This window comes from Lathamus discolor, chromosome Z (assembly GCF_037157495.1).
Source record: "Lathamus discolor isolate bLatDis1 chromosome Z, bLatDis1.hap1, whole genome shotgun sequence".
NCBI lineage: Eukaryota > Metazoa > Chordata > Aves > Psittaciformes > Psittacidae > Lathamus > Lathamus discolor.
This window is the reverse complement of record NC_088909.1, coordinates 65,853,070-65,877,339: the sequence shown is the minus strand read 5'-3', so window position 1 is coordinate 65,877,339 and position 24,270 is coordinate 65,853,070. Positions and strand designations below refer to the sequence as shown.

The window sequence follows — 24,270 nt, the reverse complement described above, 5'->3', positions numbered from 1 at the left end:
CTTTTTTTCTTTTTTTCTTTTTTTCTTTTTTTCTTTTTTTTTCTTTTTGAGGGGGAAAAAGGAAAAGGTACTTGTGATGGAAATTCATATCGCTTATTTCTGACAATATTACACTCAGTGCAAACACTTGCAACTCTGGGTCCACTACAAACAATCCTACCCATGGTATACAAAAATTTATACGCCTCTATATTAAATTAATTAAGATGTTTCTGGAAAGGAACAAATATCTCTAAGTGCTACACAATAATGAGATGAACTTTGTTTTTCTCAATGCTAAAAATACATACCAGCTCAGCCTTTCACTTTCTCCCATCCTCACTTGTAACAAGTCATAGCAAAAACAAAAGTATACAGCAGTTTGGATGCTTATGAATGAATGGTACAAATGACATGAGTTTATCTGCATATTATTATTCTGAAGAAAGAGCAATGGTCTTCTTCCAAGTTTCTGAATAAATTTACTTCTCAGAAACATTCCATGAATGATTCCATAATTTAACTGTTTATTTTGAAAATGGAAAATCATTTATCACTCAAGAATGTAATAACTAGTTCAGAGATTCCCCACCTAAGTGCTGACTTAGTACATTTTCTGCATTGCATTACAGAGAGGTTATAATGCTACTTTGTTTTCACCTGTTCTCAGAACTTTAACAGAAAGCAGATCATACTCTTGATAAATATGGCAAAACCATTGTTGCAAACAGGGTATTTTTCAAATAAAGCATTACAGTTTAAGATAACACAAACCAAACTGATTAACCATTATGTAATATTCTATCTTTAAACTGCTACAGAAGAGCACAGTAGGTATTTCCCAGTTTGTTTCAAAACCTTAAAGTATTAGCATCAGCCAAAAAAAACAAAGTAAGCAGAATATTTTACTTTTTAATAAAGGCGCATTAACTTTTCTATAGTTATTTTGCTGCATATGATATTATATATGTATTCACTTCTACACCTCATTGGAACATAATTGAGTGTGATAACACAATGGATTTGTAAAAAAATAAGGAACTGTCTAATCCCAAGGTAAAAAGAGTTCTGAACTCTTACAGGCAGCTACCAAGTATAAGACTTTTTCATTTCTGTGGCATTCAAATTAATCCAAATTTAAAAAATATAAATTACTTCATCCTTTTACACATTCTCCCTTTTAATAAGGAATAATACAGTACTAAAGCATCAAGTCAACTAAAGTAAAGCTTTAACTTTATGTTAGTCCTCTTACTGAATTTAGTGAGACATTTAATTTTCTCTTGTGAAACAAAAGTTTATTCATATGTAAAAGTCCAAAGATTTGGGCATGTACAAAGAAAAGAAGAGGAAGAATTAAAAAATTAAAGATGAGAAAGCGTGACTACGCTAGAATATTGTGCCACAGAAGGTATGAGTTAGACATTGTGACTGAGTTAATCACCTGGCAGCCACATGTAATGCTTGGCCTTAAAATATGCAGGGAGAGAATTTGGTGGCAGGGATTCAGTGAGTAAGGGAAGGAAGAATAATCTGAGCATTCAGGGTCTACTTGCTGTACTCTTAGGTTAAGAATTCTTTAGGGCAGAAATTATCTTTGAGTAGATAGCTGTTTAGTTTCAGTGCTATAATTTTTTGGGTGATTATAAAGCTCCAGTAGCAGTAGTAAAAGTAATAAAGCTAGAGAGCAGTTTTAAATATCCCCCCTTTAAGTTAATTCTAATTTATTCCAACTAAAAGTCAGTTATATTAACAGTACTACTACTAATAATAGCAATAGTAATATTTGTGTTACTTACAGGATAACTCTATCCTTATGAAATCTTGAATTCCCAGGTTTTCTACAAAAACTCCAGAGGAAGCAGTAGTTTTAAAGAAAAATGAGATATCTGCACTGAGCTCTCCATGGAAGGTGGGGAAATGCAGGTACGATGTCTCTGTGTTGAAGGATGCTGAATTCCAAAATGTTCCTGGTTATCAAAATGAAAGATTACGTGATAGATAAACAGTGTTATCTAATATTGCCAGTGTAAGTTTTATAATCATTTAATCAAAGGGAAATGCACAGGTGTAGAAAGGGGTTACATTGTTCAGAGAGTCTAACTTCTACAGAAGCCTCATGCTTAGTTTATAAAACAAAAAGTGGTAGTTACTGGAGACACAGAAAAATGATTCAGCAAGAATAATTACTTTGTTCAGTTCAGGCAAGCAAAAAACAGTCAATGGGAAATAAAATGCCTGGCATTTCAGCTAGACAATCCAGTTATGTCATGATGTATCCTTTTATGAAATAAACATAGGAGTTTTGAATGAAGTATTTGAATATAGTACTTTGAATGAAGTACTATATGAAGTACTGTATCTCCATTAGCTAGTACACACTGTAACTGTGACAGTATATTTCTCACATAACAAGGAAAAGAGTTTTGTTATTATTTTACTAGATAACACAAAGATGTGGGATACAGCTCCTAGTAATTAGTGTGGAAGAAATAATAAAATCTTCTTTAGTTGTCTGCAGCTCAGAAATTCATATGAGTTCTTACTTACATGACAGATCCAATGTAAATTATTTTTACTTACAAAAAGGTTACAAGATCAAACAGATATTTTCCTGGTTTGATTTTTCTTTTAGCTGGCATTTAATCATAACTTGTTAGATTTCATTCTTGATTATTAAAAGGTTTATGGAAAATCTGTAATAACACCCTCTTCTAATAAGAACATAATCTGCATTTATGGTGTTCAACTAGGTACCTTGTTATTATTGCTGAATTCTTACAGATGTATCCGTACTTCTTTATTGAACTATATTGCTTTCTAAATCAAATGAGGCATTCAGTACCTTCCAGTCTTAATTGAACATGGCCACTGCACATTCTCCTGAAAATCCTGTGATCTGGGCCGAAATGCTATACAAAATTGTGGTTTCTGCTCTAGGCACTCTCTGGTTTTAGTGGTGGGAGAATTTTATTTATTTTTCCTTTTAAGTTTCTTTCTGAGCTGCAAAAACAAAATCTATGATACAGTGTGACATAAAGGCCTTGTCCACAGCCCAGTGAAGTAAAATCAAAGTCCATTCACTAATTCCTCCTGACTTTTTAGCAGTTTTAATCAGGGTTCAGATCCTACTCATAGAAAAAGCCACTTGGCTGGATGTTACTGCATATTCTGGCAATTCCTTGCTGTGACACTCACCATTTTGGAGTACTGCCAGACATCACAAGTTAGACCAGCTATCAGGACAACTTTTACATGGTAGGGCACAGCTGTGAATAAATGGCTCAGACTGTGAGAGGAAAGTATAGCTTTGCACCTTCCTCTCCTTGCTGTCTGATAGGCTCCTTGGAGTTATCATCCTGTGCAAAATGCTATCGACTGAAGGCAGCAGCTTCATATTGAGATCAATTTTAAGCCCATGTTCCTCAGCTGTTTCAGGTCATGATTTCCACAGAGCAAATTTCACCACAGTTATGACTCAAGTATATAATGGTGATTTAAAAAACAATGGGCTGGCTGTTACTAGTAATTCAAACACTGGGAAGTTTAATACTAGTAATTTATACAGAGTTGGTAAAACATTGCTAGTAATTAGAAGAGAGACAGTAGCAGCAGTAACAGTCCAGTAATGATAAAATTAGCCTCAATGAAGCATTTGAATGATCTTTGGGGGAGAGCAGGGATAGTAAGTTTTAATTTTCCTCTCTTAATTTCCTGTCTTATCTAGCTCTTCTTTTTCTCAGCTCTGAAAATTCTGTGATTTATGAATGTTAAGCTACTCTATGCTATCTAACCCTCTAAAAGGGTTAAATACCAAACTAGCAAAAGTATATTATAATGTAACCTATGTAGAGATAAATCAAGGTGGGAAAATCATTTCTTCAATTTACAGTATCTAGCTCACAGTCTCTTATTTAGTTTTCTAGGACTGCCGAACACCATGTACTTAATAATATTTAGCATTTTATCTGGTTTTAAAACTGCAGTCTTCCTATGAGTAAGAAAAGAAAAACATATATCCTCTTTGTTATAACAGCAGCATATTTATATTGCAGAAATGACTTTCATTTTTGGCATATAGCAGCTAGTTTTACCAACTTTAAATTGTAAATGAAAGAGGGACAAATGAGAACAAGACAGATCAATTAGCCATTTTGATGTTGCAAACATAATAAAAGTAACTCTCAAAACAACTGTTTTTCTACAATTTCAAACTTTAGCAGTCTTCAAGTTTTTAATCAAAACTGAAATCTATTTATTACTTGTATCAATTCTTTTTGATATGTCTGTGTTGCAGCATCATTCTTTCAGTGTGAAACTTCAGCAGAAATAGTGAATGCTGAAGCAGAGAAAATAAAGTTACGTTGCCAAAATATTTTTTGTATGTAATATTTTTACTAGTGTCCTTTTTCCCTAAACAAAAAAAACCCAAAAAACCAACCAAAAAACCACAAACCACAAAACAACCCCAAAACAAAACAAAAAAACACTCAAATTGACGTGACACATAAAATACTACACAGCTTTTACAGACTGATATAGCTAAGGTACATTGCTGTTAATCTGGAGGTGCTTGCTGTGTTTTAAAAACAACTGTAGTGTTTGTAAAGATAACTAACATTCAATGTGCCTTCCATCTTTTCCATACTCTCCCTTTTAGAGAGATTTTGTGAAACACTTAAAAGGTACTGAGCGAGCTTCCAGCAGAGTGTGCTCTTTTTTCTAAGAGCAGCTTCTGGTCTCTGGTACATTGACAGGATCTTTGAATTTCACTAGAATGTCAGTATGATCAGATTACAAATACACAGCAGTAATAATGTAGAAGGTTAATACTGTAGAAAGCATGCTCATTCTAAATTGCAGATCCCATTAGCCTCTCTGATCTACACTACTGGGTTATCTGATCTAGAGCAGCGGTAGATGATGAGGATTTTTCCACTTTGATTTTGCGTTTGGTCTGCTCCTACCTACTTGGTGTCTTAAACTGATGTTTAAGTTATGTGATCATCTGTTACTTGTATCCTAATGGTTTTGGTTGGTTGGTTGGTTGGTTTGGTATTTTGTTTTGGTTTGGGGTGTGTGTGGGGTATGTAATTTTGTGTGTGCTCCACTATGTTCCTGTGCAAGACCAAGCAGCAAAATCATCACTACCTATTACATGTTTTAGTTGCATCTATTTCTTTCCATATTTCCCCAAAGTTTCTGTCAGTTTTGCTACACACAAAAATTTCCCTTCCTAGAGTGTAGCAGAGAGAAGGCCAAAATTACTGAGCTGCACAAATTACTTCTTCAAAAGCTATGCTCCTAATATTATGAAGTCTGACCAGCTGGTACCTGTTTGCCTTTGAGGATGTGGAGAGTTCAGCTGCCCCACCTATATCACTACTTCCAGCTCTGCTACATTGCTTATTATAAGATTCGTAGATCAAAAGACCAGCAGGGAAAACTGCAATAATCTGATTTGACCTCTGATATGCTACAGAATGTACATAAATTCCCTGATTTAATTTATGTTTGTAAAAGAGTATGTATTCTAGAAAACAAATATTCAACCGATTAAATTTAAATTTGTCCATTTATGGAAAATTCACAAATGCTCTGTCTATTTTTATGTGTATTTATGTCTGCATATACACTCAACCCACTGGCCTAACATCAAATCCTGACCACTGGATCTTTTTCTGACTTTCTCTCCTGCTTTCAAGAGCATTATTTGAAAGTTCTTGCTCTGTGGAACTCCATTTAAATTGAGTATATCATTTCAGATTTTGCCTGAATTAAGCGGAGATATTTAGCTTAAAAGGCTTTCAATAAAAAGTGCATTTCAACTTCTTTAAATCCTTAAGTCTTACATCCTTTTTATATAGTATAAAAAACTAACCACAGACTTGTATTAAACATCTTGCTCATACAGGCCATAGTAAAGAGGATCAAAATAATGTTGATTACACTGAGGTTAGAGCAAAAATAGATCAAAAATATATAGCTAAGTAAGAGGAAGCAAAATTACTATATCCAAAGCTAAAATTATTATATCCAAAGCTCACACTATTTTTTTGATTTAAATGTCGAACTGGAAATTCACTTTGAATGGATTATCTGCTTGCATTTATCTGTTTGTACTATTATTTTGCAGTTGAATTTGTGAATCTTCCCCCATTTTTTAATTTTATTTTTTATTCAACCAAGTATGCGACAAATGTCTTTTTGTACTTGTATCCTCCAAATGTCTTACTAGATTCTAATACCACCCCACCAGTTTGCCTTTACCACTACAGGAGTTCCTCAAAAGTGTGGCCAAATTTACTGTAAATAAACTCATATTGAAGAATATACTATCTTTAAAATGCATTGCCCTATCCTTATGTTCAATTTAATTCAATTAAGATCTGTACCATAAATTCTATTTTTGGGCCAAGAATCAGTCTGATATTGACAGATTATAATTACCCGTTGATTACACATAATTTTGTCACATTAGCTTTCAGGATATTTCTGTATGTCCTAGTAGTTATTAGAAATTCATAGTAATGAATTTGAGTATTTTCAGTCAATTCTTGCAAGGAAAAAAACAACAAAAAAACCTTGAATGGTGTGCTTTTTCTAAAAATCTACTCATACTAACTAAAGCTCTCTATTACACTTTATCAACATGCAGCTTTTTTCTTGATTAATATAAAAATAATGAAGATGCCTCTTTTTTCTTTATTTTTTTTTTTTTTATGAAAACCATAGTAGATCTGTCTATTAGTGCTCCCAAATTTCTTTTGTCGTCTTATACTTCAAAGTCTTACCCATTACCCTATTCAGCTGGTAAAGGTAAATTTTATTCTTAAATTTCACAATATTTATATTTTTTTTCAATCTGATACCAGCAGTACTTGCATACATTTTATTAGAATATCATATTGTTCAGCAGAAAAGGAAAATACAGTGATATATTTTAAATGTTATAGAAACAGATGAGTGCTATTCACATGTGTAGAGATGAGTGTCACCAAACCGTATGGCCTAATTTATCTAAATGGCCATATTCCTGCACAACGTTTCTACTTTCGTTCACCTTGACATCTTAGAAATAAAGATAGCTAACTATCACAAATGCTGAGAAAAATTATTAATATCATGGAATCACAGAGTCATAGAATGGTTTGGGTTGGAAGGAACCTTAAAGATCATCTAGTTTCAGCCCCCCTGCCATCATCAGGGACACCTTCAACTAGCCCAAGTTGCTCCAACCCCCATCCAACCTGGCCTTAAACACTTCCAGGGATGGGGCAGCCACAATTTCCCTGAGCAACCTGTGCCACTGCCTTAAAACCCTCACAGTAAAGAGCTCTTTCTAATAGCTAACCTAAATCTCCCCTCTTTCAGTTTAGGGTCATTACTCTTTGTCCTATCACTACATGCCCTTGTATGAAAGTCCCTCTCCAGCTGTCTTGCAGGACTTCTTTAGGTTACTGGAAGGTTGATATTAGCTCCCTATGGAGCCTTCTCTTTTCCAGGCTGAAAAGCCCAATTCTCTCAGTCTGCCTTCATAGAAGAGGTGCTCCAGCCCTCTGATAATCTTCATGGCCCTCCTATGGATTTGTTCAAATGAGTCCATATCTACATCTGGATGGAACTTTATACATAAAAAGAAAACGCCCTCTACTGGGATTGCTTTTGCTATTATTTTTCTTTTATTTGGTTACGCTTTCCTGATTCGTTCTATCAAATATAGTTAGCTTTTCTAACAACACACTTCATTGAACTGAGTCAATCCATAAAACTTAACAAAAAGAAACAAGTACAGAAATGCAATGTTAAATGGAAGAATCAAAATAAAAAATGTGCAATGAAGACATGGCAACTTCCCCTGGACTACAATGATACATGATTTCTTAGAAGTACCGAATGAAGTAACTCTAACTGAAACTTAGCGAACAGTGGTTTATGAGAATTCACATAAAAAAAATATTTATGGATCTGCTTGATTCTGTTGTAGGCATAAACAATTATTTTAATCTCTAAATAGATTTCCTACAAGGACTAGATTATTGATGTATTTAGAATTTATGATATTTTGGTTTCAAGTAATTTAGTGAAGTCTAAGTGTACCACAAATGGAAGTAAACCTTCTCCCATACTTTTCATGCCAGTGAGCTGTTTGGAAGAACTTAAATCTTCCAGAAAGAACAAAACAAGTGCTTAATAAAAGAATATACTCTAGGAAGTAGAATTGTATAATTTAGTTGTAGAGAGTGAGAAAAGCAGAAATAAGCAATAATCTCTCTGGAGAGTTCTCAAATCACACTTGTGAATTCAAAATGATACCTTTCTGTTTGACAGCACTTATGAGAGATGTGGATTTTCAACTAGATCTTTTTTGTGTTCTCTGCCTATCCAAAGGTGCAAAAGAAAACAAATGTCATTACAAATTAATTTAATTAAGCCCTCATGGTTGTCTCCAACCTCAGATTAGAAAAAAGTCTTAATAAACAACTGCTTCTCTCCTGAAGTTTCAAAGTGCTATGAGTATATTACTGCCAATCTTACAAGACAGTTGAAACTTTACCAGTTTTGACCACTGTGAAATTTAACATGTAGAGCTCAGAAACTGCTACAACTACTACACATTTTCTGGAAAATGAAACATTAATGATTTTCTTCATAAAACCCACTGCTGATATATAAAGAATAGTGCAAAAAATTCCCGCAAGTTGTACACTCAGTCATTTGCAGCATAATGATTAAAATTGTAAGATAGAATATTTATTGTAATACATATAATTATGCTGTATATAATAAAGTGTTTTAATATAATTTAATATATATATTATGCATCATGCATTACATATGCTATAGTCCATATTATCTATCATTTTAATATAGATTATGAAGAATGATATAGTGTGGTAATTGTAGAATAGAAATAATTTATTATATGTTACATATGATATATGTTATGACTTATGCATCAGATTATATGATACTTTAGATTTTTATATTGTATTATGTATTGTCATACAATCAACATTTTTACTCAACAACCTGCTCTTTGGTTTTATGCAAAAATTCTATGATTTTACATTAATATTTCCTTCAGAAATTTCTTTCAAATTTTAGTCCCTACCTCCCTGAAAGCATGGCATCTCTTACTATCTTTGTCTTTATGATATAGACAGCTGAGAAATATTGCACTATTGCCGTTTTTATTTAAAAATCAAAGTGAACATTCCTTTCAAAGTTTTTTCTGTTATTACCATTAACTGTTATATTCTGCAGTGTCTTTTCACTGAGATGATTTTAGTTCCGAATTGCCTCTTTCTGAAGTTAAATTCTATAACGTAGTCTCTGACATTCAGACTCAGTTCTTGTGTTTGCACTCATGATACTTTAGAGTTCTCTACTGTAGCTTGTCTAGAAATACAGTGATCATTTAACATCAGTGTGAAATGTTGCCACAATTCAATCACTCAGAGAAACCAAACATTAAATAAAGTCAGGGAGATCAATGGGTGTCAGAACTGTCTGTATGTTTTAATGATTCACCCGGGGAAGCTAGTTAGCTTCCACATTTCAAGATTTGCGATAACTGGGGTCAGGTTATGTAACTAATTATAGTTGGGAACTTGGTGAGTAATGAAATGGAAATTTTGCCCACTTCTTAGTACTACAGAAGCTGAAAATACTTCTGTTTCATCACTGTCATTATTCCTGATTTTATTTCCCTTGGCCACAATGGAGGCCTGCTGCATCATAGGCTGTATGAGCATGGTCTGTCAGTTGAGAGAGGTGGGTATTCCCCTTTATCCAACACTTGAAGACAAAATTTACACACTACGTTCAATTTTAGAGCCTACAGTACAAGAAAAACATTGATAAACAGGAATGAGTATGAGAGAGGCCACTAGGATGCTCAGGTCTGGAGCACTTTTCCTGCCTTTCAGGCTGAGGCACCTGGACTGGTTCAACGTGGATGAGGGATAGCTTAGTGGGGGTCATGACAGCAGCCCCCAAAACCTAAGGTAAGATTATCAAAAAGATGGAGCCATGCTCTTTGCACTGGTGCAAGATGTGAGTATCAAAAAATGTGTATAAGTTGAAACAACAGTATTTCAGGCTTGGTATAAGTAAAAGAAATTCTCCACAACAGACAAGAAGTGGAGCAGGCTGCCAGGAGATGTAGTGTATGCTGCATCCTTGTGGGCTTCAAGCTCCAATTTGACAAAGCCCCGAGAGACCTAGTCTGAGCTCATGGCTGATCCTGGTTTAAGAAGGAGACCTCATTAGTTCCTTCCCACTCTCAATTATACCATAATCCTATATCATAACACCATGATTGGACAGTTCTTTGGTAGGTAGGATAAATTATGAGCTCACAATCGGATGTCAGACAAGTGATTAGGAAGCACCTAACAGGGTATTTTTCATGTCTTATAAATTTCCGTAAAAAAATTAGAATGCACTGCTGTAAGACACATCTGTTAACAAATCTTACAGCTATAAATTTCCCCCAAAAGCCACAGGAATGAAAGCAGACATGGCATAAAAATAAATACATGCTAATTTGTATTTATTTATCTATGCAGTCTTCTGAGTGAACCTAAAAGTACGGATAGGTACTTTTTACTGGAATTCGTTTCCTGTTGTTCATAAGGGCTGAAGAAATTTGTAAATCAAACACATAATATTATTATGGAGAAAAATCACATAATGAATAAAAATAGATACTACAGCAGTCACAGAATTCTGTGCACTAATTTACTATTGAACATAAACCAAAATCTGTTTCCTTTGCTGACAAATAATGAAATCAGAAATGTCATTACAAATATTCACTAAGGTACCAATTTTGCTCCACTTGTCTCATTACCTTCAAGCAATTTCTTCACACATATTTTCCTGGTTACTTCATACAGGATATATAAGCTTTATGTTTTGAATTACTGTATAACTTCCTAAATGTCAAATTCTTGTGTGGAGTTGAAACTTTGTTCATAGGTATTGCATATACTGGACTCATCTCCTGTAGTATAGTTGGATTAATCTCCTGTAGTATGGTTTTTGTAGTTGAGCAAATACTCAGAGGAGTTAATATGTGTAAGGTTCGGCAATGGAAGCATGTATATCTAGTGAAGGGTATGTTCCCAATATGATAAGCAGTTATGAATTCCCCTTCATGTAATGCTTTATTGATAATTCAAATTATATAAATACACTGTACTCAAAATATCTGTTTGAAAACTATACAATATCTGTCTTTAATATTGATATTTATTATTGACAATATATCTTTACAATTTTGCTCTGGTGTGCACTAGACCATGGCATGTTGTCTTTTTCGTTTCTAATTACTAAAGAAAAAGGATTAAATATTTACAAAAGTGTATCTGAGGCTGCTTTTCAAACAACATTTACAATTACTGCAATTAAAATCAGTTTTTGTTTAGCAAAACTCTGCAGTTGTTACTTACTGTCACCACGACAAAGCAAAGGCCCCAGTTTGTAAGCTGCTTCAGAATTTGGTCTGTCAGTATCTGTGATCACAATTTCAGTCACTGGTAGATGATCTTTGTAGGAAAGGAATCCAGTATCATTAGTCCTGAAAAAGTAAAAAGATAGATACGTCTCCTAAATGTTTCTGACAAATGTGTCATTATTGTAACACGTTGCTGGGGAAAAGGAAAGAATCAAATTCTGACTAAAGGTTTGCATAACTCTACAGGTAATACAAAAAATTGTGAATACAAACCTAAGCCTTGGTATTGATATTGTGCTCATTTGACAGGACCGAAACAAATTAATGATAAGTTGGCAAAGTTTTGGTTGTACTTGTCTGCATAACCCATAGGAGAACTCTTTTTGACATAAATGGGTACCTGACTGGCTGCACAAGCTAATGTATTTACTTGTGTCAGTGATTCTATGTTGCTGAGGACATACCTTGTCTATACTTGGCTTTCTATTCATTATGGAATAGTAAATGGCTTACTACAACTCTTCTTAAGTCTAAGTTTGGGGTTTGGTTTCTTTTTTCTTTTTTCATTTTGACAAAACTTAAAAAAAAATAGAAAATTACAAAGTCATGTCTAGTGTATAGGAAAAGCAGCACATGCTATAAATATGTTAACTATCAGGAAAGGAAATATACAACCTAGCAGTCAAGAGCACACATACAGTACTTGTAATCTTCGAACAAATTCCTTGTTCAAAATCTCTGACAACTTAGTGTCAAAATAGAATGTAAAACTTTCATAAGCACCAGTTTTGGCCCTAAAATTGCTTCTCCTTAAGGCCTGAAAATATTCAATCACTCAGGATCATTCTGGAAAATTAAATTTGTCCATTCAATCTATTTATAGTTGAATCTTCCTTTTAATGGGCAAAGCAAATACATCAGAGACAACAGAACAAACTCAGAAAGGGAAGTCAATGTGGAACTCATACTGCTCAGAGATTAAACGCAAGACACACAACTCATCAAGCAAGCCACCACGTTTCTCTGGGAATGTAGCTAGGCTTAGCAATCCCCTTTCTCAGTATATCGTGCACTAGGACTGAGACAATGTGAAGAGATTCCATCCTTATGCTGAACGAAATCAGAGATTTCCCCCCACCCCGTCCTTCCTCCTTTTACTAACACCACCACATTTCTGCTGCGTACAATTTCTGTTTAGGTGTCTTGGAGCACAGTGCAAAAAATGTGTGCATTTTTTTTCCATGAAACATTTTTTCTTAAGTGAGAAACACAAAATATTTTTTTTTTAATTATAATTTTTATGAGATGAGATATTACAGATTTCTAATTTAAAACTGAAAAAAGCCCTCAAAACACTAAAAAAAAATAGTAAAACTATGCTGCAAATAAATGGAAACTAATAACTAGTTTGCCTTTTCTTGTAGATCTTTAGGACAAGATTTTTTTTTTTTTAAATAGTGTATTTTTTTGTTTTAGACTTAAAGATGTTTGATTAATCAAACAAGGAATTTTACAGCTAAATCTATGTCCAAACTATGAAATAAGATAGAACATCATAACCAGATTTTCAAAACCATGCTACGAGTAACTCTGGGTTTCTGTGCTCTGAAAGTATCTGAAACATGCACTGATTCTACCTGCTTTTTTCACCTTGTAAACAGTGTTGAGTCAACTGATTCAAACCAGTAGTCTCCAAGGAACCAAATGTAATATTAAACACAACTATTAATACAAGTGTAAACAAAGCCTCCATAACATTGGGGTTACTGGGATAAGTCATGATTTAAACTGAAAATTAAAATGTCAAAAGTGAATACATACAAAAATTTAAGGAAGTCATATTTTTAATGTAACAGAATCATCAAAATGTTTTCACTTAGACAGTCAGAGTGTCTATAGAGAAGACATGCATATCATCCTCTATCTACTTTATTTACAGGCATGTCACCATTATAAATTAACCTATGTCTGTGAGCATGGATTAAATGAAGGACAAAACTGGGCAACAATTCATGACACACACTAGCAGCTGCTCAAAATCATCTCTTAAAATGAGCTAATCTTTTTAACACTTGTTTTCCATTTGGGAATCAAAAATTGTTTGTATTTTTGTATTGCACAATGATACAAAAATTCTCACTCTTCTCTATATTTGTTTAATCTCTTTATTGGAATGAGAACAGCAGATATCACTCTCTTGAGTTTTACTGCATATCAAATTCTTTCCCTACAGAAACTTCTGAAGCTTGTGAAGAATTGTTCTTTGACTCTTTGATGTATTTTCATTTCTGTATCTGTGTTCCCTGCTCATGATGAGAGAATAAGCATCTTCCAAACAAATTCACTAGTAGTTCCTTTAAAGGAAGGATATATAACTTGAAGAGAAAAGAATGTATTGCTTCATTTTGTACACATGAATATTCTCCTAAGTACCTTCCTTACATTTTTTATTTTTCAAAAACCAGATGCTGATACATTAATTAATATGCTTCTATTAACATGTACTAACTGAATCTGATTTATATAAATATGCTTTACAGGTTTAAAAGCTTAAAAGTTTCTTCAGTACAAAAGCTTTCATTTGGAAGGTCTTTTCCTGCTGTATAGAGTCCTATACTTTACTGGAGCTATTGCTGAGAAAGTTGTATTTGATCCCCCTAATTGAAAAGTCAGGATCATATTTGATATTGTAACAGGAACTCATCTCTTACAGTAATTATTCCAATGGGATCATAAACAATGTCAGAGAGTTTCAATTACAAGTGGAAGATCTACATTTTAGAAATCCCTCTATCCCCTTAGAAAAGGATTCCATAAGAGTTCTTTCCTTTGCTGACAGCAAGGGTATCCAATTTTAATTATCTAAGTTGTAGATGACAAAAAGGAAGGTAAAGTCTAAATGTAAAAAGTGTAATTAAAAATTACATCAAAAATGTACTTTTTTCTTCGTTATTTTCAGTATTCTAAAACTAATAACTGAAGCTGTACTAAAGGCAAGAGCTAATGTCTTCATATATATCATGCGATATGCTGAAAACCTAGAAAGTATCTGTATAAAAGTAAACCCTTCCTGGAATTCATAGCGGAAGATTTAGCAATAATACTTAATGCATATACACAATCATAGAATCAGCTAGGCTGGAAAAGACCTTTAAGGTCTGTGTTCTATACCAAAGAAACAGGTGACACTATAGTATTTTAAATATACATTAGCCTTGGTGTTCTAAATGTGCTAAAGCCTTTATATTTTATTTACTTTCCAGGGAAAATATTGTGAATAAACAACAGTAAGAAGTCACCATTCATCTCTGTCTGCGTCACAGTTGCAGTAATGCTGTGAATCAATACATTTGCCCTCTAATCCACAAGCACACTTTCGTACAGCTGGCAAGGATCCTCCCCAGTAAGTCTGTGTTTCATTGGTTCTTCCAATCCACCAGCTCAGTGGCATCCCGCCTAAAAGACAGGTTAGAGAAAATCAGTAACTAGTCTTGTCTCTTACTTCTTCCAGCTTTTCTCATTTAAGCAAGTTTCTGAAAAATTAAACAGAGAAAAATCACCCCTTAAATCTAAAAACTTTAAACAACAATTGAAAAAAAAAAAATTACTATGTTTACTTGATAAATGATTATTCAGTTTAATACTTCATTATCAGGTATTAAATGACTGTCACAGGTTTTTGCTTGCATTAGTGGAAAGGGGAACTCACAGTCCCTAGCTCAGCCAGCCATGATATTTGAATCATTTATCTTAAGCAGCGCATTAATATAATTCATTTTAAAATGGTCCACGAAAAAGGAGATGCCATCACCCTAAGAATCAGGGTAGTATATTCCTCAATAAATATCAATTTCAGATCATGGAACTACCAGCAACAAAATGAGAAGAGTGACAGAAAAGCTGTGCAGAAATTGTCTCATCCCACTACCAAGAGTACTGCTACCTGTATCTGTGACAAATGTTAAGAAGCTGAACAGTGGTGTTAATCAGAAATGCCCAAAGACAGCTGTTTGGTCATAGGCAGCAGATTCAGAATTTATATACTTTGCAGCAGAAATCATGTTAATGGCGCTCCCATAAGCAAGATGATTTATCCAGTGAACAGAAGTGAGGTTTCCCAGGACTATTACATCTCTGTGTGGTGCATCCCAGTCAGCATTATTTGTAGCAAGATGATAAAACTGGATGTTTTCTTAATGTTACAATACTGCAGATTAAGCTTAAAGATGTTGCCAAGCAAGCACAGCAGCAGGATATATATCCTGAACAGATAATAGCTAAAAGATACAAAGCATAAAGATAAACCATCTCAAATGAGAAGGAAGAAGGGTGATAGATGCAGTGCTTAAACGTCAAAGCCTGAGAAGAAATCAAGTACAGATAAATTATTGAGTTTCTTATAGATGCACTTCTTTTTGCTGTTGTTGGACCTCCAAGTATTCAGCAGCAGGTCCCCACAAAGAAGCTGGAATTTATCCTAGTCTCAGCTTTACTTATAACTGCCACTGTTTATTAAACCTCACTGTTAGAAAAGACCTCTGTTACACTGACAATCTCTCAGATTGTAAACACATTGACTGCATTCATTACTACACAACTGTCAGCACAGCAGGCCAAAAACCAGTATGAGCAGTTTCTGGAAAAGTCAAACTTGCATAATGGCATCAATGTCCAATATCAGTGTTTGTGTTTGCAAGCCATCACAGGAGAAAGAAAACCTAGAGACACTTCATAAATAATTTATCAGACAACACTTAAAAAAGCTTCCAACAACTAAGACTGTAAAAAGTAGAGTATTTCTGCTGTTTCAACAACATACCTTAGCTTTATACTGTAGTTAGAATTAATATTCCCAGTCTTTCACTAGGGACATTTGGGTATCTTTAAAAAATGGTCTCAGTTATTTGTTCATATAGCTGGATGAAGAGAGAGTATTTACTTAAATGCTGCAAGTTCATACTGATTAGCCCAGATTGTTATCCTTGCTTTGGCAGAAAATATTGCCTAAGGAAAATGAAGCTTCTTATTAAAATATTTAGAGATTTCTTCATAATAATCGCATAAATGTATTAACAGGTGACTTCTCTAATTATGTTGTTTGCAAATGCTATACAGGCTGATTGAATATAATGTATTCCTAAAATACAGTCAGTTAAGAATTCCTTCATGACTTCAAGTTCCAAAAAATATTTTATATGACCATCACCAAATTTTGTACTTGTCAAACATAGCTAGTGATATAGAAAGCAGAAGCTGGAGGGATTAAATTGTGTAGGCAATTTGATAATGTACCTATTTGCATTTCAAATTCTGCTATTTCATTGTGCTTATAATAAATGAAACAGAACAAACTTATTTCAGTAAAATGTTATTTGAATTTCATTTCAATGCTAAGTAATGCTTCAGTTATCAGCTATGTGGGATTGACTTTTTGTTTGATTTGTAATTCTGACTATAAAATAATTCAAAGAAACATGCATAAAAATCAGCAAGAAAATACATAAATATGATCCTAAACAGGAAAAGTTGGTGAAGACTATCACTATGAATAGATGAAATAGCAACTAATTTAGCAAGGGAAAATTTCAAATTAGATCACTTTACCTTCCTAAACTTCACTTCAATTTTTTAAAGCATTTCTATTCCAAACAGAACACTTATCTAGCTTTCTGAGCTCTTTTAAATAGGCTGAGCATCCTATAAAATTTAATTATAATTCACATCTACAATTGCCATTTCCTCACAAAAATTTTTAGTAAAACTTTTGAAGTTTATGGTTCTATTGAGACATGAAAAGTTAGAATGCATACTTGCTAAAGCAGGCTGAAAATTACATGTTTCACACAAAAAATAGGTACTAAATCTACTTCCAAAGCTCTCAAAAAAATAGAACTATATTTTTCAGTAACAGTTTCAAATCCAAAATTGCTGCTATTCAGAGGAGTATGTTTTGTCTTATCTTTATGCTTTTCAGGTGAAAGATATATCTTGAAGGAAAAAGACATGAAAACAACGAAGGATCCCAAATTCCCCTTTTTTTTCCCAAGCCCTCTGATATCCAAGACATAAAAGAAGTATTTCATGGGGTTGCATGAACTTATAATTTTCAAAAGATACTAGAATTTTCCTTTTCTATGATATCAGCAACTTTAAAATATTTTTTTCTGAAAGAAAAAGATGATAAATTGGAGGATATTTGAAAAACTTACTCTCACAGCCTCAGAAACAAATTTAAAATGTAAGCCTCAGCTTACATTTCATTGTATTCAAAGAATAAATGTATTTGCCAGACTAATATTATTGTAGCATATATTCACAACACACTGACTGTTATCAGTTTAGATGCATCCAGTTTTAAAAAGGGCTTGACTGCTTCTAAGACTGTAGATATGTCTTTTAGAAAGCAGCACTGATGCGGCTAATTCTGTAAAGAGCTCTGCTTAACAGTGAGCTAGATGTCTGGTCTACATAATTTTAAAGTGATTGCTCAGGTCTTCTTTAGCTACAACCTCTACAGTGATCACTGTGTAAATATAACCCTAATCTTCCACCACTTATGAAACCTTTTGGACTCCTATGTGCACCAAGACATTGGAAGGAGTGGCTGATATTCCACAGGGTTACACTGCTGTCCAAAGGGACTTTGACAGGCTAAAGAACTTGCTGACAGAAACCTCAAGAAGTTTAACAAGGGGAGCTGCAAAGTTCTGCACCTGAGGAGGAACAGCCACAGGCAGCAATATATGCTGTGGGCCACCCAACTGGAAAGCAGTTTGGCTGAAGAGGGCCTGGGGATCTTGAAGGACACAAGGTTGAACATGAGCTGTCAATGTGCCCTTGCTGCAAAGAAGCAGGTATCCTGAACTGAATTAGGAGGTTGAGATGTTCCAGCAGCTAGGAGGAGGTGATTACTCCCCTCTGTTCAGCACAGGTGAAACCACACATGAAGAAGGGCACGCATGGAGAATTTTGTCCAATTCTGGGCTCCCCATTACAAAAGAAATGGAAATACCAGAGACAGTCCAACAAATTGCCACAGAGATAATTAAAAGACTGAAGCATCTCTCCTATGAGGAGAGAGTATCACAAACTGATACATGGGATGCTGCTCCTGAGCATCAGGAAAAAATGCCTGCACTGTTAGGGTGACTGATCACTGGCACAGGTTGCTCAGGGAGATTGTGGAGTTGTCCATCCCTGAAGACATTAAAAAGTGGTCTGGACACGGTCCTGGACAACTGATTCCAGGTTGCCATGTTTGAGTAGAGGCACTGGACCTGGTGACCTCTGGACATCTCTTCTAGCCTTGGCTACTCAGTGATTTGTGTGTCTGTGATTCTAAGATTGCAAACTCGTGTCGTTTGCCGCTGATGTTAATTGAGATGTTGAAAACAATCTGTTTCATTGGATACTCTAAGCACACTGAACACTGAGCTCCCCGAAAAATAGCATTATCATCTATATTTTGAAAAAAACACCCACTTTTTTCTTTCTCCTTGTAGGTTAGACCTATCCCTTCAAAATAATAGAGCAGTATATATCTACAAAGAGACATATGCTTGTTCTCCCAGGAACTTCATCTGGTTTCACTGTTCCTCTAAGCAAATGGGTCAAAAAGGATCTGTCCTTAGTAAGTCATCCACCATGGTCACTATCTTTGGACTAAAAAACCATCAGATACAATTCCTGGAATGTAAAAATCTGAGTTGGATTTAAAGGAAGTGATTTAATTAAGAATGTTACAAAATATAAGGCAAAGTTAAAACATCCTCTAAACAGTTGTAAGATGTGGTTCTGGCTTCTTTCAAACAGAGAGGGAAACTTAAACCCTAACCCTCCTTAATAAGTGTTATTATTTCATCCCTATATCACAAAACTCAGCTTTGACTGTTTTAAGTACCGGTTGGGGGTTGACCTGCTGGAAAGTAGCGAAGGGGAAAGGGACCTGGGGGTCCTGGTGGATAGGAGGATGACCATGAGCCAGCAATGTGCTCTTGTGGCCAAGAAGGCAAATGGCATCTTAGGGTGCATTAGAAAGGGAGTGGTTAGTAGGTCAAGAGAGGTTCTCCTCCCCCTCTACTCAGCCTTGGTGAGGCCGCATCTGGAATATTGCGTCCAGTTCTGGGCCCCTCTGTGCAAGAAGGACAGGGAATTGCTTGAAGGAGTCCAGTGCAGCGCCACAAAGATGATTAAGGGAGTGGAACATCTCCCTTATGAGGAGAGGCTGAGGGAGCTGGGTCTCTTTAGCTTGGAGAAGAGGAGACTGAGGGGTGACCTCATCAATGTTTACAAATATGTAAAGGGTGGGTGTCAGGATGATGGAGCTAGGCTTTTTTCAGTGATATCCAGTGATAGGACAAGGGGCAATGGGTGTAAACTGGAGCATAGGAAGTTCCACGTTAACATCAGGAAGAACTTCTTTACTGTAAGAGTGACAGAGCACTGGAACAGGTTGCCCAGGGGGGTTGTGGAGTCTCCTACACTGGAGATATTCAAGGCCCGCCTGGACAAGTTCCTGTGTGATGTACTGTAGGTTACCCTGCTCTTGCAGGGGGGTTGGACTAGATGATCTTTTGAGGTCCCTTCCAACCCTTGGGATTCTGTGATTCTGTGATTCCTGCAGAAACCAAGACTGACCATTAGTTGATCCTAGCTTTCTGTCACCTCAGAGCTCTTTCAGAACAGACTAAAGTCCATTCTTTAAAGGAATGGCAAGTTGCTTTTGGTACAGTCTTTGGTAGAGTTTAAACAAAGAAGGATTTTAGAAAATCTATAAAACTCACAAATAACTTTTCCATGCCTGTAACTTCTATTCACTTCTACCATTCAAACCTCTGAATTTTGGATGTCTCAGCGCAATGGACTCTTTAAGTATTCCTGTGCAATCTCATTGGATTACAAGGAAAAAAAAGTCCTGCTTGCCTGGGTCTTTCCCTCCACTCCCTTCTTCTCCAACCTAAATGTTTTCATTGTTTCCAGCTTCACTCAACTGAAACTGGTAAGTTGAGAAGCTGGGGTTTATTGCTGGGTTTTGGGTAGCTTCCGCTTAGCCTGTGTGACAGCTAACAGCCAAAAGATATGTAATGTCTAATACCAACAGGAATCTTGAAACTCTTTGCTTGGTGTAAACCAGGCTTTTGAACATTTAACCATAACTTTAATTTGGAATCCACAGGTAAAAGGGATGCTCAGTGGGACATCTTAAGGGGTAAATTCAAATTTTATTCTGTAGAGATGTTTTTAAGCAGATAATTCTGCCAAAAGTAAATTCTAGTCTAAGAAGTCCAGTGCTATCCATGTCATTATTAAGGAGAAAGAGTATATATTGCAAGAGTTTAGAGACAGAACCAGAGATTGTTGCAGTCAGAGACCTGCTTTATGCTTAGTAGGAAAGGATGCCATTAAATCAATTTGAGCAGTTTCAGAGTTTCTGGTGGTGAAGTCAAACAATTTTACATAGTTTTCAAAAGACGGTAAACACTAAGATTTTTTTCTTCCACATTATTTGGACTATTTAGAAGGAATTTTAATGGTAAATCCTAGTAACAGTAGCTCTGTGTCAGAGTTAAGATTTAAGTAGACTGCATAAAATTTATTTTTAAGTATGTCAGAGTGTCTCCATTTTTCTCTTAAAAAATACATACTTTTGTCAAGAATCCACATTTTAACATTTTTTTTTTTTTTTATTGATGCCTATGCTGGACAGTGGAAATTTAATGTTACCAGTGCTTTTTGTCAAGCACTCACACTATGTTTAAGTGTTCAAAAACATTCAGCAATGAACTTCTGATATCTACACTCTAGTTTCTGTTAAGGAGATATTTCCTCAGTAATTCTTTCACTAATGTTTCAAAATCCCTGGAAGGCAGCCCAACAAGAGCTCTGTTAATAATAATCTCTGTTAATTTAAAAGATTTATGAGAGAAATTAACTTTGAGAGCACTTAATTCTATGAATGAAGATCGTTATAAACTGCCATTTGTGTTTTTCTGGTTCAAATATCTCTTGGTAACTTACAGAAATATAAGCACTATATATATGAAGTAGTTCAAGCTCTGTAGTAGCAAAATACTATAACCTTGACAGAAAAAATACCTCTAGTAACCAGTAAAATGAAAGGTACTATACAACATAATATGATTTGTTTGCTTTACTTACCTTGCTTATCTAAAAGCCTTGACTTTTTGCAGTGGTAAGCAAGCTCCTGTTCACAGTGCTCTGCATGGTTAATTGTAGCCTGAAGCTGGTCTAGGCTGGCAGAGTACTTGAAAAACACAGTGTGTGGGTTCTCTCGATTAGCACTTTTGACTCTGGTTAGGTTGGTGTTGTTATGCTGCATAATTGTCCAAGTTGTATCTTTCAAAACACATGTAATAAAGAATGAGAAGTAGTTGCATAAATTGCTAATGGAAAGAGAATGCGTGTATGAAATCAACCAAACTTTAAGGTGACTTCTTTGATCACAAGAAGTGCTTTCGGGCATACAAACAGAGATGTAAATCTGTACATTATCATACCATGACTGTAACAGGTATTCAGCTTGTTATGATAATTGAATTTAAAAAGCATAAGTAACAACATCCAAATAATGGTCTACAATAAGATATAGTTTACTTCATAAATTGCAGTGAAAAAATAAAAGGAAATAATGCTTATTATTATTTTGCCTGCTTTTTAAAATAAAATAACAGTAAATTTTATTCTACATTCTACTTACAACAACTATAATTTAAATTAATTTATTCTGTGTGGGAAAATGGCCTACAAACTTTTTCTATTATACCAAGAAGCAAAAGTAGCTTGTAAATACTGTATTTAGTATAAAACTCAGATTACATGAAGGTGAGTTATCCTAGCCATCTAAAATCTAATCTAAAAAGTGATTATGTGAATTACTATTCAAACCCTGTATTTACTCAAGAACTAAGAAGCACAGTTTCCAAAGGTCAACAGAAAGTTTCTTCCAAACGTCTGACATGATATTAATTTATTATATTAATTTTGGTACTATAACATGGTGAATACCGGTTCAGAACTGAGAGCTGCATTTCCCTAAAGAACACATACTGTTTGTCAGTAAACTTTTGACTCAGATACAGCTGGGTAAGTCTGCTGTGTATTTCATTGCATTGTGTAGACAGACTATGATTCGTACTACCTGCGGCATGCAAAATATTTCCAAAATATTTATTCCAGAAGCAATTAAACTGTGTCTGCAAGACTGCTTTTTCCACAAATCACTAGTAAATATTCAGTACTCCAAATACTGGTTTTAGAAAAATATGTTCCGATGTAATGCTTTTGTAAGAAAAGAGCAGAAAATACTTGTATATAAATATACATATAATTCAAGTGGTTGATCAATAAATAATATATTACGTGTTTATAAAAGGTATGTGCTAAGATGTGCAGTCTGCTGTGAAACAGACTTTGTGCAACTTGGAGCCATGTTGGTTACACTAAGGAACAAAGCAGTTCAATAGCTTTACAGTTACCTTGACATTCTTTCATTAGAAGTTTTTTTTTTACCCTTCTAAAGCAATGATGGAATGTATTTTTAATTTTTAAAAGTTACTACAATGCAAAACCACACAGATCAAGAACCAAACTTGGCATAACAATATTCATATGAAGGCATTACTTCAAAAGCTGCTAGAAATAATAGACTAATTACTGTATATTTAAGACGAGAAAAATAATTTTTCTGTACAGTGAGTCACAGGAAGGATAAAACTGGCTGGTACAATAACATAGGAATGCATTGCTTACTCTGTCCTATTCTTTGCATACAAGGAAATGTAATGTCGGTATTCTGGTTTCAGATGGGATAATTTGCTTCCTAGCAGCTGGCACAGTGCTGTGTTTTGGCTTTAGTCTGAGAATATTCTTGATAACACACCAGTGTTTTAGTTGTTGCTCAGTAGCACTCACCCTGATCTAGACTTCAGTCTCTCGCTCTCTGCCAGTAAGGAGTTGGAAACAGAGACAGGACACCTGACCAGAACTAGACAAAGGGATATTCCATAACACAGCATGACATGCCCAGTATATAAACTGGGGGGTGGTATCCAGAAGTGATGTATCACTTGCCTGGATATTGGTCAGTGGGTGGTGAGCAATTGTACTGCACATCACTTGTGTTTATTGGTGGTTTGCTTTTTTTTCTTTACCTTTTTTCATATTCTCTCCCCTTCTTATTTCCCTTACAATTATTGTTATTATTATTATTTTGTATTTTAGTCATTAAAGTATTATTATTATTATTTTGTACTTTAGTCATTAAAGTGTTCTTATCTCAGTCTCAGTGAGCTTTACACTGTCTCGATTCTCTTCCCCATCTTGCTCAAGGAGAGAGGAGTGGAGGGGTAAGAGAATTGCTGTGTGGTACTTAGTTGCTGGCTAGTTTTAAACCATGACAATCACATATTCTGCTTAGTAGTACAGAGATTATTCCTTTCATGTTTTTTGAAGTATAAATTGCCCCAAATATGTGTAGTTGATAAAGGCTCATGTGATTTTCCTGTTTTGCACATTTACCATACCTCCTTACCTATGAACAGGGAAGCACTGAGATTATTCTGTTCCAGCTTCCAGTCACAAAGCCTGTAACAATCTGACTCCCATGTCTAGAATCTACTTCAAGGTAGGGGTGAGCAGGCTCCTGGCTGAAGCCAGTCTGGGTCAGGCAAGTTTAGATTCATCTTCGCTGTATTCTTATATCTTAATGGCCAATGTAACTTGAGTACATATAAGAAATACTATTTTTTTCTAACTTGTTGTATTGATGATAATATTTCTTATGTTCTCAAAGCAGTATTTCAAACTCT

General features: G+C 34.8%; 1 protein-coding gene across 1 annotated transcript in view; it reads right to left on the bottom strand.

Annotated features, from left to right (window-relative positions):
- The window catches only part of CNTNAP4 (contactin associated protein family member 4), a 225,895-nt gene that overhangs the window by 26,458 nt on the left and 175,167 nt on the right, over positions 1-24,270 (bottom strand). Inside the window, exons 13-16 of the mRNA XM_065661351.1 lie at positions 21,602-21,799; positions 14,743-14,899; positions 11,439-11,566; positions 1,779-1,949 (exon numbers count right to left, since the gene is read on the bottom strand). Of these exons, the coding sequence (XP_065517423.1) occupies positions 1,779-1,949; positions 11,439-11,566; positions 14,743-14,899; positions 21,602-21,799 (654 nt within the window). The remainder of the gene's footprint in view (positions 1-1,778; positions 1,950-11,438; positions 11,567-14,742; positions 14,900-21,601; positions 21,800-24,270) is intronic.